The 13,369-nt window shown below is 35.0% G+C and overlaps 1 protein-coding gene across 1 annotated transcript in view; it reads right to left on the bottom strand.

Annotated features, from left to right (window-relative positions):
• Positions 1-1,295: 1,295 nt before the first annotated feature.
• Positions 1,296-13,369, bottom strand: part of LOC106531210 (T-cell surface antigen CD2) — a gene marked incomplete at both ends in the record, with an annotated part of 13,669 nt that continues 1,595 nt past the window's right edge. The window contains 3 exon segments of the mRNA XM_014026995.1: positions 1,296-1,470; positions 3,729-3,802; positions 6,675-6,962. Coding sequence (XP_013882449.1) covers positions 1,296-1,470; positions 3,729-3,802; positions 6,675-6,962 — 537 coding nt within the window.

Here is a 13,369-nt window from a genome sequence, read left to right as displayed (position 1 = left end):
AAATCCTGAAACAAACATATATTTAAACACAAATTGATCTATACCTCCAAAATTAAAGTATCTACAGTTGAGACTTTTTACTCATTTACAACAATGCAATTGTGACATTTATAATGTTTAATGAAGAAAATATTAAAATTTACTTTACACGGCCGTTAATGTCGAAAAACACAGTTTCGCAACGGCTGTTTCCATTAAGTAAGAAATGCTATTAAAGTCACGCCTGAATACGTTGGTTCTCGTGATAAGTCATTACAAACATGGCAGCGATGGATGTAAACACATAGCATGTTGCTACCGCGACACTAGCGCTCATCATCAGAGGAGACGTCGGCGTCTTTTAGCAAGGCTTTCCAGTGACAAGACCCTGCTTGGGAGCGGATGCTGTGTTTGTGAAATTTGGTGAGTTTACTATTTTATATTACTTCTGTGATATTACTATTTGTACTTCTTGTTATCCTCTCCATCATCGTCTTTTTCACCAGTAGAAAAAGCTGGTTGTTGATCATGTGACTCCCGTGATGCGAAAAAATTGTTTCCATTGCAGTTTTGCGAAAAACACCAATTTCGATACGGCCAAAAAAAAAACATCTCATCCTAGTGCAAAAACATTTTGTCGAAAAACTTTTTTTTTTCCGAAACTGACATGTTTCCATTGAGCAAATTTATTTTCAGAATTCTAATTTGCACATTTTCATGGTCAATGGAAACGCAGCTAATGTTGGGACACACATCAGAGGCATTGGGGTGAAGTGTCTTGCCCAAGGACCGAGACAGCTGGACGGGGGATCGAATCGGCGACCTTTCGGTTCCAGGAAGACTCCCCTAACCACTCTGCCACAGCCACCCCGTCACCCGAGTCACCTGAAAATGACTCTGAGGAAACATGACCTAACTTAAAGGGTGACCCAGTTCCCAATCAAAATACTGAAATCTCAGATGTAGAAATATTAAGTGTCTGATTGTGTTGCATCAGTGGGAGGACTGTAACTATAATCCCTCAAGAATTAGTTGTTCGCACAACAATCTTAATCACATTGATTATAAAAATATTCTAACCGTCTCAAGCATAAATACGTGAAATGCATTAAAGGCTCAATAGAAATGAATATATTTTCCTTTCAAGTCATAAAAATTCTCAATGAAACTAAACTGAGCAACTACAATCTTCAACACTAAATTTTCAATTATAATACAATTCATTTCAATTCAAATTCAAAAATACTTTACTGATCCCAGAGGGAAATTAGATGTTGTAGTAACTCATTGGGTAAAAGCTCATCATATATACTTACCGTGCTTGATGCAATTGTGAGTCAAAGTTTCGCTGGTTTTAGAACTGACTTTGTTGAAAACTTGGCATGAGAATTTTTTCAGTTTTGATTCTGAAGAGTCTATTTCCAGAGTTAATTTCGTATTTTCTATTTTTTCTCCATCCTTTAACCAGTGAATCTGACGATCTTCAGGTTGCTAAAGACGTAGAAAAAAAAGAGCACATATGAAAGACACAAGTAGACTTGAAAATACCAAAACCAGAGCAAAACATTTTTAAAGTATATTTTTTCTCATAATTTCAAAGTTTGATAAAGAAAATATGAGTAGTGAGAAAGACGTATTTTTGCACGATCATTTTAAAAAAATGCAATTCTAAAGTGCATGTGAGGTAACAGGAAGTGATGCCAAGAGGAACGTCTAAATGTAAACAGAGCAGTGCTACAACAGCTAAGAACACAGACTGTAGAGAATAATCTGATGCTTCTTTAGATTATTTTGAATCACTATCAAAGAGATGAAGAGACAGAGTCCAAACAGTATTTTATCAATAAACAAAAACCATGAGTTCTTAAAAAGTTACCCTATAGTGTCACTTCCTGTTTCATTTTGGCTGAGCCAAGTTCAAAGGAAAATATGCCATTTGTGTGACAAAATTGGTAAAATCATGTGTATTATCCCAAGTTTCTTAAATATAAAATGTTTTCTTTGCCTTTTTGTATTTGAAGGAACTTTGTCTTTCCAAAAATGCAATAATATTTGTTACTAAATTTTGATGTCACGGGCACTTTACCAACATAATAAACATTAATAAGAATAAACACGAGCAATCATTGTTAATGCCAACTATCACCAAGAGCCAAAGGCAGATGATAACATTTTGCCCATGTCTGTTGTCAAAATACCATTGGACAAATTTTAATGAAACTCTTTATAACTGATTAACGTTTGAAGTCAACCCCAGTCAAGATGGCTGCCACCGTCAACAGACCATGGCTTGGTTAACTTTACAGATATTTGACTAAAACTTGGCATGGTAGTAGCTGAGAAGCATCTCCAAGACAAATTTTGGGTGCCAATAGATGATTTTTACCTAAAACTGTACGATCAGCTGTTGATGTCAGCCCTGTCTGTCTGTTAGCAAAGTATCTCATAAAGTATTTGACAGATTTTAATGTAACTTTCAGTAGACAATCCATATATGTAACTCTAGTTTATCAACTTTAGGAGTCCCTTCAATTCAACATGGCCGTCACAGCTTAAAAGAACACAATTCTATTTTACAGCAACTGAAGTAAAATGTGGTGTGGAAGAAGCTCAGTCATTTACAACACATATTCTGAATGCTAACAGATGACGCGTATCATTACATTACATAAGAATCAGTGAGAAACATACTTAAGAATCAGCACAACTTAAAATGAGATGTTTTTACAATTTAGGCATGTAAGAGGACTGGCAATATGTCCTCTTGAGCAAACCAGAACTTCCCGTTTTCTATATCTTTTAACTTCTGTTAACTTAAGATCTTTAAGTTAAACCTGGACATGTTTGGTATCAGCAGAAAGCTAGGAATCTTGGCTAAAAGTTCATGGAAACTATTTTTACATCCACCAAACAGTTCAAACGACAGGCAGTTAAATCAGAAAGTAAACAAAATACAAAATGTCATCAATGGAAATCTGTAAATATGTTACAACAAATCTAAATCTGTAAAGGAAAAGTTTTTGACATTTGTTTTTACAGTACGTCAAAGCTGATACCAAAATAGGTTGTGAAATGTGGGAATGAGGGAATATGGTCCAACTAAAGTCAAATATAATTTCTCATTAATTTATTTAATATATATGGTGACAAATAAATGTTTGGATAAATTTTCAAAAGAACAAACCTTCAATAACAAGTCTTTTAAGGCAAGTAAGAAAAAAATAAAGAACTTTTGGATGTAAAAACTTCAGATTTCTTAACATTTATTAATGGTACCGTCATGGTCTGTCCTGTGCAGAATGACAAAATGCAAAATTGTTTATTTACTAAAACCTCGGTAACTTTGCTCCAGTTAATTTTAGCAGCATGAATCTTTGCATAGGTAATTCCACAAGTAGATTAATGGTTTCCAGGAGCTTTTAGCCTGATTGATTATGGTTTTAAATGGGTTATATATGTACTGTGTAATGCAAAAATTATTCAGACAGGGGGGGGGGGGCAATTATGTTGCATCCTCAATATCTCTAAAACAACAGCAGCTGTTTTAATACTTACACTTCTAATAAAATATCCCAAGGGTTAGCTTTATTTTGATAGCAAGATAGATTATTTAAATAACACTGGACCTTTAATTTAAAAATACATCTGGAGCCTGTTTAGATTTTAGACATCTTTTTTTTAAATGTCCTGCAGTTCCCTGCGTAGAGCTACTCTGCTTTGTTAAAAAGATTCAGATAAAATGTTCTCACCTGACCAATAACACATGTAAAGATGACCTTTGGCTCCTTACACTCCATCTTTAGTGTAGGTTTGGACACAGGGTCTGAGGAGATTTGAGAAGATGAACACAAGGAGAACTCGTGATTATGGAGTTTAAATATTTGGCCTGACAATTTCTTTTGTATTATTTTTGTATATACCTAGCTTCGCACTTACTACAAATTAAAACACATTTCACAATTTTAAATAAAATCTAAGGAAGCACAATAACCCAGAAATAGCTGACACATTCAAAAAGAGAGAAGAAGCATACTGTAGGCTATTATTCCTCACTCCTTTGTTCAACTAAAAAAACTATACCCATATGAACACATCTAAATACGTATATATATATATATATATATATATATACACTGTGATGAAGCTCACATGGTCTGAACTCACAGGGTTTTATTCTACTGGTCCTTTAGGACCCTTCTTCCTGGGTTGAGGAAGAGGAGGCGGCTGATCATCATCATCATTATCAGCCGGTCGGGAAGCCTGGAGACAGTAAAATACAGATCATCAGATTGGAAGAGAAGGAAAAAGTGCATTTTCTGTGAAAACAGTGTGAATGTTGAGAGACAGTGACTACTTGGTGCACTTTTGAACATGTTTGCTAAGGACCATTAGGCTAGCAAAAAGTTTAGTTAGAAAAAGAAAGACTAGCCAAAAGTAGAGGAGGAGTAGAAAAAGCAGATGTTTTTGAAGGAATTGAGGAACTGTCAACATGGGGAAAATGTGTATAAAGTTAAATAATTTGAAAAAACAAACTGGTTAAAAAAACCAAAAGCCACAGATACTATATTCCTAACCAGATGATTTAGCCAAAAACAGTAGTGTGATTACTAAATATCTATTACACTAATTTTACGGCAATGATGAAAAGAACAACACATACAGACCCAGGTGCAGATCCGCTTAAGTTTCCTACCTGAGCAGTTCGTCTGGGCTGAGGTTGGGGTTGGCCTTCGGACGGCTCTGGGGCTTTGGGTCGATGATGTCGTTTTTGTTTGGAGCGGCTCTGTCGAGGACCGGTGTGGCCGGCCTGCTTCTGCTCATGGTGGTGTTGGTGAGGATTATGACTAGGATGGTTACCAGGAAGAGGAGGAAGATGGTGATGATGATTTTGCTGTTCAGCACTTAGCCACTGTAAGCGAAGCTCCTCCTCCTCTGTTGAGAAAACACAGTTAAAAAAAGAGCAAAATTAGAATTTCATGGCTGCAACATTGCCTGCCATAAAATTCAAAATTCTTATTTTCTCTTAACAAATTAGTGCCATTTTTTTGTTTAAACATTCAACACGTTTACTGTGTTCCACCGGGAATAAAATGAGTTTATGAGCTTTGTAAATTATTGCATTCAGACAAGAAAGTCTCCAGAGTTAGATTCTTCCAATAAGAAGCATATTCAGAATATAAAGCCAGTTGAGAATCTGAGTTAGATTTGTTTTAGCCGTTGTTTTTTAAAGGAAATTTATATACCAAATTCCAGTTAAATTCATTTTATATGTTTCCACCCAGTAAACTAAGTAGAGGCAAAACAGTTAAAAAAAAAAAAAAACTTCACGATATTATAACTTGCTGTCAAACAGCTATCGGTAGTTAATTTTTTTCTCCTAGCTGAGTCCTAGTCGTGTTTTGTGACCAGCAGAATAAAAGAAATAACCTTATTGGGTAAAATGTTTAAAGTACTTTTCATTTAAAAATGAATACTGTTTTGTAAAAGTATTTGTGTCATCTACAAACTAAATTTATGAAGCTCCTAAAAACAAATGTTGTACTTCCACTTCCAAAAAAAAAAAAAAAAAAAAGATACTGGGCCAAACAGGTACTTTATACAAATAAGTGGATGACCGTGTCATCTAAATTAGTTTTAGCTGAGTTTATTTCCAAGAGGCTTTTCCTTCAATGTGGTGGGTTTCAATGTGAATCTTAGCATGGCCGATTACAGAAAGAAACATTACCCTTTAGGTGCATACTCCTTTTCCGTTTTCGCAGAACGCAGCAAACAATGACAAAAATGATCAGCACCAGAACAACACCTGATGAAGATAATAACACAAATTACAAGACATGTGACCGCCACACAATGCTGGGTACAGCTAAACAAAATGTAGTTTTGTTAACTCGTAATCCGCTAACTAAAATTATAGGTTTACTAGTGCTAAAACTGTAAAATAATTAGCAGAAGCTCGCTAACAGCAATTGCTAACTGCTAAGACGACCGTGTCTCAGTCTGCGTCTCACGTCTTTGTCCCCTTCCAGCTGAAGACTGGTGGGACTGACACAAACCTGTCAATGTTAGCCTGTTGGTTAGCTATTTGCTGAATTAAACTTAACAAAACTTAATTTAACAGAAGCTAACTGGTCTGCTAATGGTTTTCAAAGTAAGTGAAAAAGCTAATCTGATAAACGGAAATTCTGCTATTAGCTATTGATTGATAAGCAGAACAATGCCCACCACTGCCTCCACAACTGAGTTTGTTCACATTTAATTTAATGCAGGTTAATTTCAGCAAAACTCAGTGTAACCACATACAGTAAGTAATTCCATCATTTCTGCTTAAGAGACAACTTACCTCCTCCACAACCTACAAAAATCCAGATACTAATCCCAAACACCTCTTCTGGAATGCCTGGCACAACTGTGAAAACACAAATTTAAATCACTTAAACCACAGTAATAAATGTTTAAGAAAGTGCATAGGAACATGCCTTTTAATAAAACAATTAGTTACCCTTCAGATAGGGCTACCACAATTAGACGATTAGTCAACGACTAATCGATTATTAAAATAGTCAATCACTAATTTAATAATCGATTAGTCTGGTTTTTTTTCTTTACTTTGTTTTTCTCTCCAAACTGCTTTGACACCTTCCACTGCCACATCTGCCTTTCTGTCCTTGACACACATGCACAGTAGTNTTACCTACCCAGTACACACAAATGTCTGGCCTTTGTGAACTTTTGTTTATAATCTTTATCAAAAATCGTATAGGTGTAAATCATTGATTGTTCCTTCTTTACATCTTTAATTATGAAGGATCCATTCTTAGTCAGGGAGTTTTCTTTTTCTGAGGTCACTTTCTTTATATCTCTAAAAGTCTCCACTTTATTGCCAATTTTCCATTCCAATCTGCCCTGGGGGTCCAGTGGGTCCTCCAGAGGCACAGTAAAATCTGTGCCTGTTGCAGCATAAAGATGACAACCGTCAGAAGAACCTTTGAATCAGAAAGAAAAATGAAAAATGACCATTAATAGTATAGAAGTAAGTCACATCAAGCAATTACAGACAAATCACACCACAATCTACAAGTTTAATATAAGAACAAGAAATTATAATAACTCATAGTGAGGCTAAAAAGATTTAGAGAGTTCAATGAAAGTCACTGTGTCTGTCACTGAGAGTGGACTTTAAAATTTGAGATGGGTCACATGGGTCATCTTTGCCTGCTTGGTCTGTTTATATGATCATTATTTCAAAGTAAACCTTTAAAAAAATGAGTACAGATAATCATAAAATCCATGTTCATTTCAAGTGCTACCAATATTAGCACCAATTTGTTTTTCTAGATGTTGGTGCCATTTGTTATATGATCAAATAAAAGTTTCATCAAATTGATTCTGTAAGAAACTGTAAAAAGCATGGTTCAATAATGGAATGTCTGAATAATGTAGCGGGACTCACTTGGATTTTTCTCAAACCTTTATCCTCATCTCTGACTCTAATCAGTTTCACAGCTACAGCACAGACAACTTGCCCATACCATGAAAACACAACAATCCCTCTCAGCAGGGCAGCTGTCCTTAGCTGATCTAACAGAGAGACTGCAAAACTAATAAAAACACTTCCGAAAAGACTTCTGCCCATTTCATAATGGTTCAACCTTTTTTATCCTCTTCTGTCTCTTCCTGGTTACACCCGTGAATGTGATAACTTTTACTGTATTTCAGACGTTAGAATGTAACCAGATTTTGTTTATACAGAAAGAAAGAACACATTGATAACACACCATTCTCTGCTTAACCTCTTGAGCCCCATGCCCCCAGCACAGGGGGCAAAACAGCTTTTTCCGTTTTCTATTTCTTTTAACTTAACATCTGTCAGTTGAACCGTGACATGTTTGGTATCAAAACAAACCTAAGAATCTTGGCTAAAAGTTCATGGAAACCATTTTTACATTCACCAAACAGTTCAAATTACAAGCAGTTGAATCAGAAAGTAAACAAACTGTACAAAATGGGATTGTTGCAAATCTGTAAATACATACAATCAAATCTGTAAAGGAAATGTTTTTGACATTTGTTTTTAAAGTAAGTCAAAATAGACACCTAAATAGTTTGTAAAGTGTGTTAAAAGTTTTTTTTTACTTGATTTTGAGTGAATATGATCCATCTGAAGTCAAATATAATTTCTCATTATTTTACATAATATAAATGGTGACAAATAAATGTTTGGATGTTCTGTAACTTTGCTCCAGTTAATTTTAGCAGCATGAATCTTTGCACAGGTAATGTCCACAAGTGGGTTTATTGTTTCCAAGAGTTTTTAACCATATTCATTATGATTTTAAATGGGTTATATACTGTCTAATGCAAAAAATATTCAGGTGAGAGTGAAAAAAAATAAAAATTATGTTCCATCCCCAATTTTTCTAAAACCACAGCAGCTGTTTTAATACTTACACTTCTGATGAAATCCAAGTGTTCGTTTCATTTTGATACCTAAATGATTTAAGTAGAGTTTGCAAATGCTGAGATGCACTCAGTTACATTTTGACATGGTATTTTGAGAAAAACAAAAAAAACAACAAAAAAAAAACCACATTGGGGCTTAAGAGGTTGCAATGATCAGAAAGTTTAAAAATACAATACTGGATCTAACATCTAATTAATCTTTAACAAAATTTCCTTCAAAAACCATCACGTTCAAATATTCATTAATGGAAGGTAATTCAACACTTCTCAACTTTAACGCCAAATAGCTGCTCGCTAATTTACAGGAATCATAAGTTCATTAAGTTACCCACTGCTGCAGTCGAACAAACACAAAACAAGATCAGCCACACAGATGAGGTCAACAAATAATGAAAATGGTAAATCATTAACCTCCTAACACCCTAAATGCAGAGCAGCTCATAAACCACTTTTAGGAAAAAGGAAGGGGGAGTACTTCCTTATACGGTCTTGTTGGCACTAAATCCTGTTTGTCTAGGTTTCACATTGACTGAGACGACAGAGTTTCTTATTTTTAAAGGATGTCTCAAAGAGTCCACCTATCCCAACATCTGCAGGTGCTTTCTGTTTGGATGTTACTGTCTTATTACACACCTAAGGGACCTCTGAGAACCTCTGAAGACGGTCACTAGGGTCAGGACAGAACATCGCTGGACCAGTTTCATTTTAATGAGATCATTAAAAGGATCCCCTATTATTTGTAACATTGGACTTTATTTAATAAACATATATTTTAACTGTAAAATAAAGACTGTAAAAATACTGTAGGATGTTCTGTTTTTATAATTTTAAAACTAAAAGTTTAAAAATATAGTACACAGACGGGGCCATTTTATTTACACGCAAAGCATTCTGGGTAAATGATGACGTGGATAGGTCCTCGGTGCGAGGCTGCTAGCGAGCTATATCCACCCTGAAGGTTAATCTTGGACAATATCTGATGATCGACTCTTTTAAATGAAACCAGAGAGCGTTGACAGAGAGGAGAAGGTAGAAATGACTCAGCCTGTAACTGAAAATATAGATGGAGGACAACAGAGCTGCTTCATGGAAGAAGAACCTCAGTTTAGCTTGTTTGTTGCGCTAGCGCTGAGCTAATACATATAAGGCAATATAGCGTCAGTGCTAGCACAAAGGCTAACAGGCTAAGCTGAGGTTCTTCTTCCATGAAGCAGCTCTGTTGTCCTCCATCTATATTTCCAGTTACAGGCTGAGTCATTTCTACCTTCTCCTCTCTGTCAACGCTCTCTGGTTTCATTTAAAAGAGTCGATCATCAGATATTGTCCAAGATTAACCTTCAGGGTGGATATAGCTCGCTCACACTGAGGACCTATCCATGTCATCATTTACCCAGAATGCTTTGTGTGTAAATAAAATGGCCCGTGTTAAAATATATTTTTTTAAAATGTACAAAAAACTAAACATCCTACAGTATTTTTACAGTCTTTATTTTACAGTTAAAATATATGTTTATTATATAAAGTTTAATGTTACAACTAATCGGGGATCCCTTTAACAGCACATTAGTCATATATTAGGCACAAAAAAGCCTTCCAGTTGTTATTACCACAGATTTACACTGACTGTGACTCCGCTCCACTGTTAGGTGCAGAAGTGCACTGAGATATGGAGGACCAGACCTGAAATAATTAGAAATAAAAGCCAAAATATATAAATGGACCAACAAATAAATAAATACACTTAAAATTCACCAATTAAATTAAAAAGGAGAACTTTACCTTATGTTTTAAGATATAATTTACCTTCATTTTTATTTTTCCAGCTTAGTTCCGTTAAATTATATATTTTAGCAGATAATTTCTTCAACCTTAAACTTTAAGCTAAACTGAGGCAGCACAAGCATGTACAGTCGAGCTGCACATGGATCCTGCTCCTTTCTTGTGTTGACCAGTAGTAGAGGAATTGACCCAAGAAGGACCGCTCACCTTATTTACATAATGAGGCTGAAATGCATAAGATAAAGTAAAAACAGAAGACAGAGAAATGTAATAGCAACACATGGAAATAAAGATTTGTGAGAAAATTTATACAAAAATAATTAAATATGATCATTTTGTTGCGGTCTGTTTTTGTGAATGTTTTATTTTGGTTAGTCTTCTTGTTTTCTGTCTTGTCCATCTGTTTACTTCCTCCTGCCTCTTTGCTCCTGCCCCACCCCATGTTTCTCTTCTAGCTCATTATTCCCCCTTTATATTATGTTCTGTGTGTCGGAGCTTTGTTGTTTGTTTTATGGTCTCCATAGACATTGTAGTTCTCTTGTCATGTTCCTGGTTTTTTGTAAGTACTTTTGCTGCCACGTCGGTGTTTCTGTTAAATAAAGCCTTTTTGTTCTACTTTTTTTTTGCCCAAAATCATTCACTTAAGCACTTGGGGTTCAAACCATCCAAACAAATCCTGACACATTTAAGATACACAGATGTAATAGCTACAAATAAATATGTATTTAGCTTAAAGAAGCTAACTTTAGCTAATAACAACTGAACATTAGTTAAAATTGTAGCAAATAGCTGAATATTGCAGAAAGCAGATGTAAGAAGCATAAACAGCTCAAATTAGAAAGAATTACAAAAGAGAAGAAAATTGCAGACAATAAGCAAAAGAAGCAGAATTTTAGCTAAAATAGAAGAAAAAGAAAAAAATAACATAAAAATAAGCTAAAGGAAGCAGACAGAGTTGAAAGTCGCACCTATGAAAGTGTTGTAAAAAATTTAAAATTAGTAGAAAATCGGCATAAAACTACTAAAAAGATAATCATATTAAAATGGCTAAAACAGCCAAAGTTTTTAGTAAAACAGCTAAAAAGTAGCTGGAAATGTTTTAATCAGCGTAAGGAGCACAAGTTTGCTGAATGTAGCAGAAATAAGTTGTATTAGCTTTAAAAATTTATGCATTTACCTTGAAAAAGTAACTTTAGTTAATACCAGCTGAACATTAGCTAAAATTGCAGCAAATAGCTGAATATAGCAGAAAGCACCTGTAGAAAGCATAAACAGCACAAAGTAGAGAAAAGGATTACAAAAAATAGAAAATAGCAGAGATGAGTAGAATTTTAGCTGAAACACCAGCAAAAAACTAAAATTAGCAAAAAGGTAGCTAAAATTACCACAAGGAAGTTACAAAGAGCATAAGCAAAACAAAATGAGAAACATGTTGAAGGATTTTAAGGATGTTGAAAATAGCCCCATTCATTTTCAATGGCAAAAAAGTGGCTAAAAAAGTGAAATAGCAAAAAATTGTTGAAATAGCATGAAAATTGTGGAACGAGAAAGGGGCCAAAAATTGTTCAGAAGAAAGAATGATCTCAGTGCTATGAAGACTATGAAGCACTCACGTAACAAAGGTAACAATACAATACGATGAAGGTTTGAATTGACTTGAAGCAGACTAGTGCCTTAACAGAACACCATTTGTGTGTAAAACTATCTTGGCATAGTACAAAATATTACTGGGATATGCTGGCGTTGTTTACACGAATAAGATTAGCTTTTTGCACCATATTTTTAGAAACTACTTTGAGGATGAATACAAATAATGGTGACCAACTCTGTCGTATAATATGCATTTTTCAACCTTCAAATCCATTTTGTAACCAAATGATACTTGCAAACAATAAATAACTTTCTGTCTGAGTCATGTGTGTTCTCAAACTCACCTTCAGGCAACTAAATTCTTTTTGAACCTAAAATGTATAGTCAGCATTAAGTGCTGCCTACAAAGAGTCTGAACCCCAAGTCATAAATAAAGCCATCCGGCACAAATCAGTTGCTGTGTGTTTATGGTGGATGGATGATGTGCATTTTGCACATCTTGTTTTCTCACTTCTGACCAAAGCCTGCTGAGAAGCCACCAAGCGAAGAAGCACTCACACTCAGAAATGCCCGAGTTTCAGTTTCAAGCTTTCAAGTTGCGGCACAACTCTGAAGACTACAATTTGTTGCCAAAGTAAAGATAGAAATTAATAAACTGAACAACTGTGAATAAAATTGCTCATGGTAATAGTTTTTCATCACAGATTGTTGAAGTGGGAAATAAATCATCACTGATAAGGATTTCTTTGGAATATTATTGTTTAGCAAATGCAACAACTTTGAGCGGGTTTCAGTTTCTGTGAGGCAAACTTACAAAGAATCGATTGTTCTGTGACCCAACTTTCCTGTATGATACCAATTGTGTTCCCCTAATTTCCAGTCAAGATTCTTTATTTAGAGGTGTGGTGAGCAGTCAAAGGGAGCAGCCAAACATAAAAGATAAGCAGATAGAAACTTGAGGCTCCATTACTTTAACAAACTCTCTTTCTGAACTTGAACCAAAGCCATTTGTGTTTGTTACTTTTAACCACAAACCTAAAATTAACTGAAGGAGCTGAAGTAAGCTTTGAATGTTTTCCACTGATCAAACCATTTCTGTACTACCAGAACTCCATCAAACATGACACAAACAACCAGAAATATTTTATTATGTGTGTGTGGGTGTGTGCGTGTGGTTTTGGACTTGTCCTTATTTGGTAAGACTAGATTTTAAGCTTTTTATAATTTGAAATAAAATATACACTGCTCAAAAAAATAAAGGGAACACTTGAACAACGCACGCTAAGTCCAAGTAAATCAAACTTTTATGAAGCACATTCAACTCTGTACAGAACAAAGTACTCAATGCGAATATTTCATTGATTAAGATCGGGAGTTAGCGTGCGTTGTTTAAGTGTTCCCTTTATTTTTTTGAGCAGTGTATAATTATTATACTTTTAACTTGTAACTGCCCAAAAACAATGTTTGCTTTGATGTTGTAGCAATCCTGAATAGCTAGAGGAAATTAAAAATAAACACCAAGCGATAGTTTGCCAGGCCAAAGAGGGCCAGTGGGGGGAAG

The sequence above is a fragment of the Austrofundulus limnaeus genome, unplaced genomic scaffold (genome assembly GCF_001266775.1).
Source record: "Austrofundulus limnaeus strain Quisiro unplaced genomic scaffold, Austrofundulus_limnaeus-1.0 Scaffold606, whole genome shotgun sequence".
Lineage (NCBI taxonomy): Eukaryota > Metazoa > Chordata > Actinopteri > Cyprinodontiformes > Rivulidae > Austrofundulus > Austrofundulus limnaeus.
Note: the sequence above shows the minus strand (reverse complement) of the source record. Positions and strands in the feature narration are given on the sequence as shown.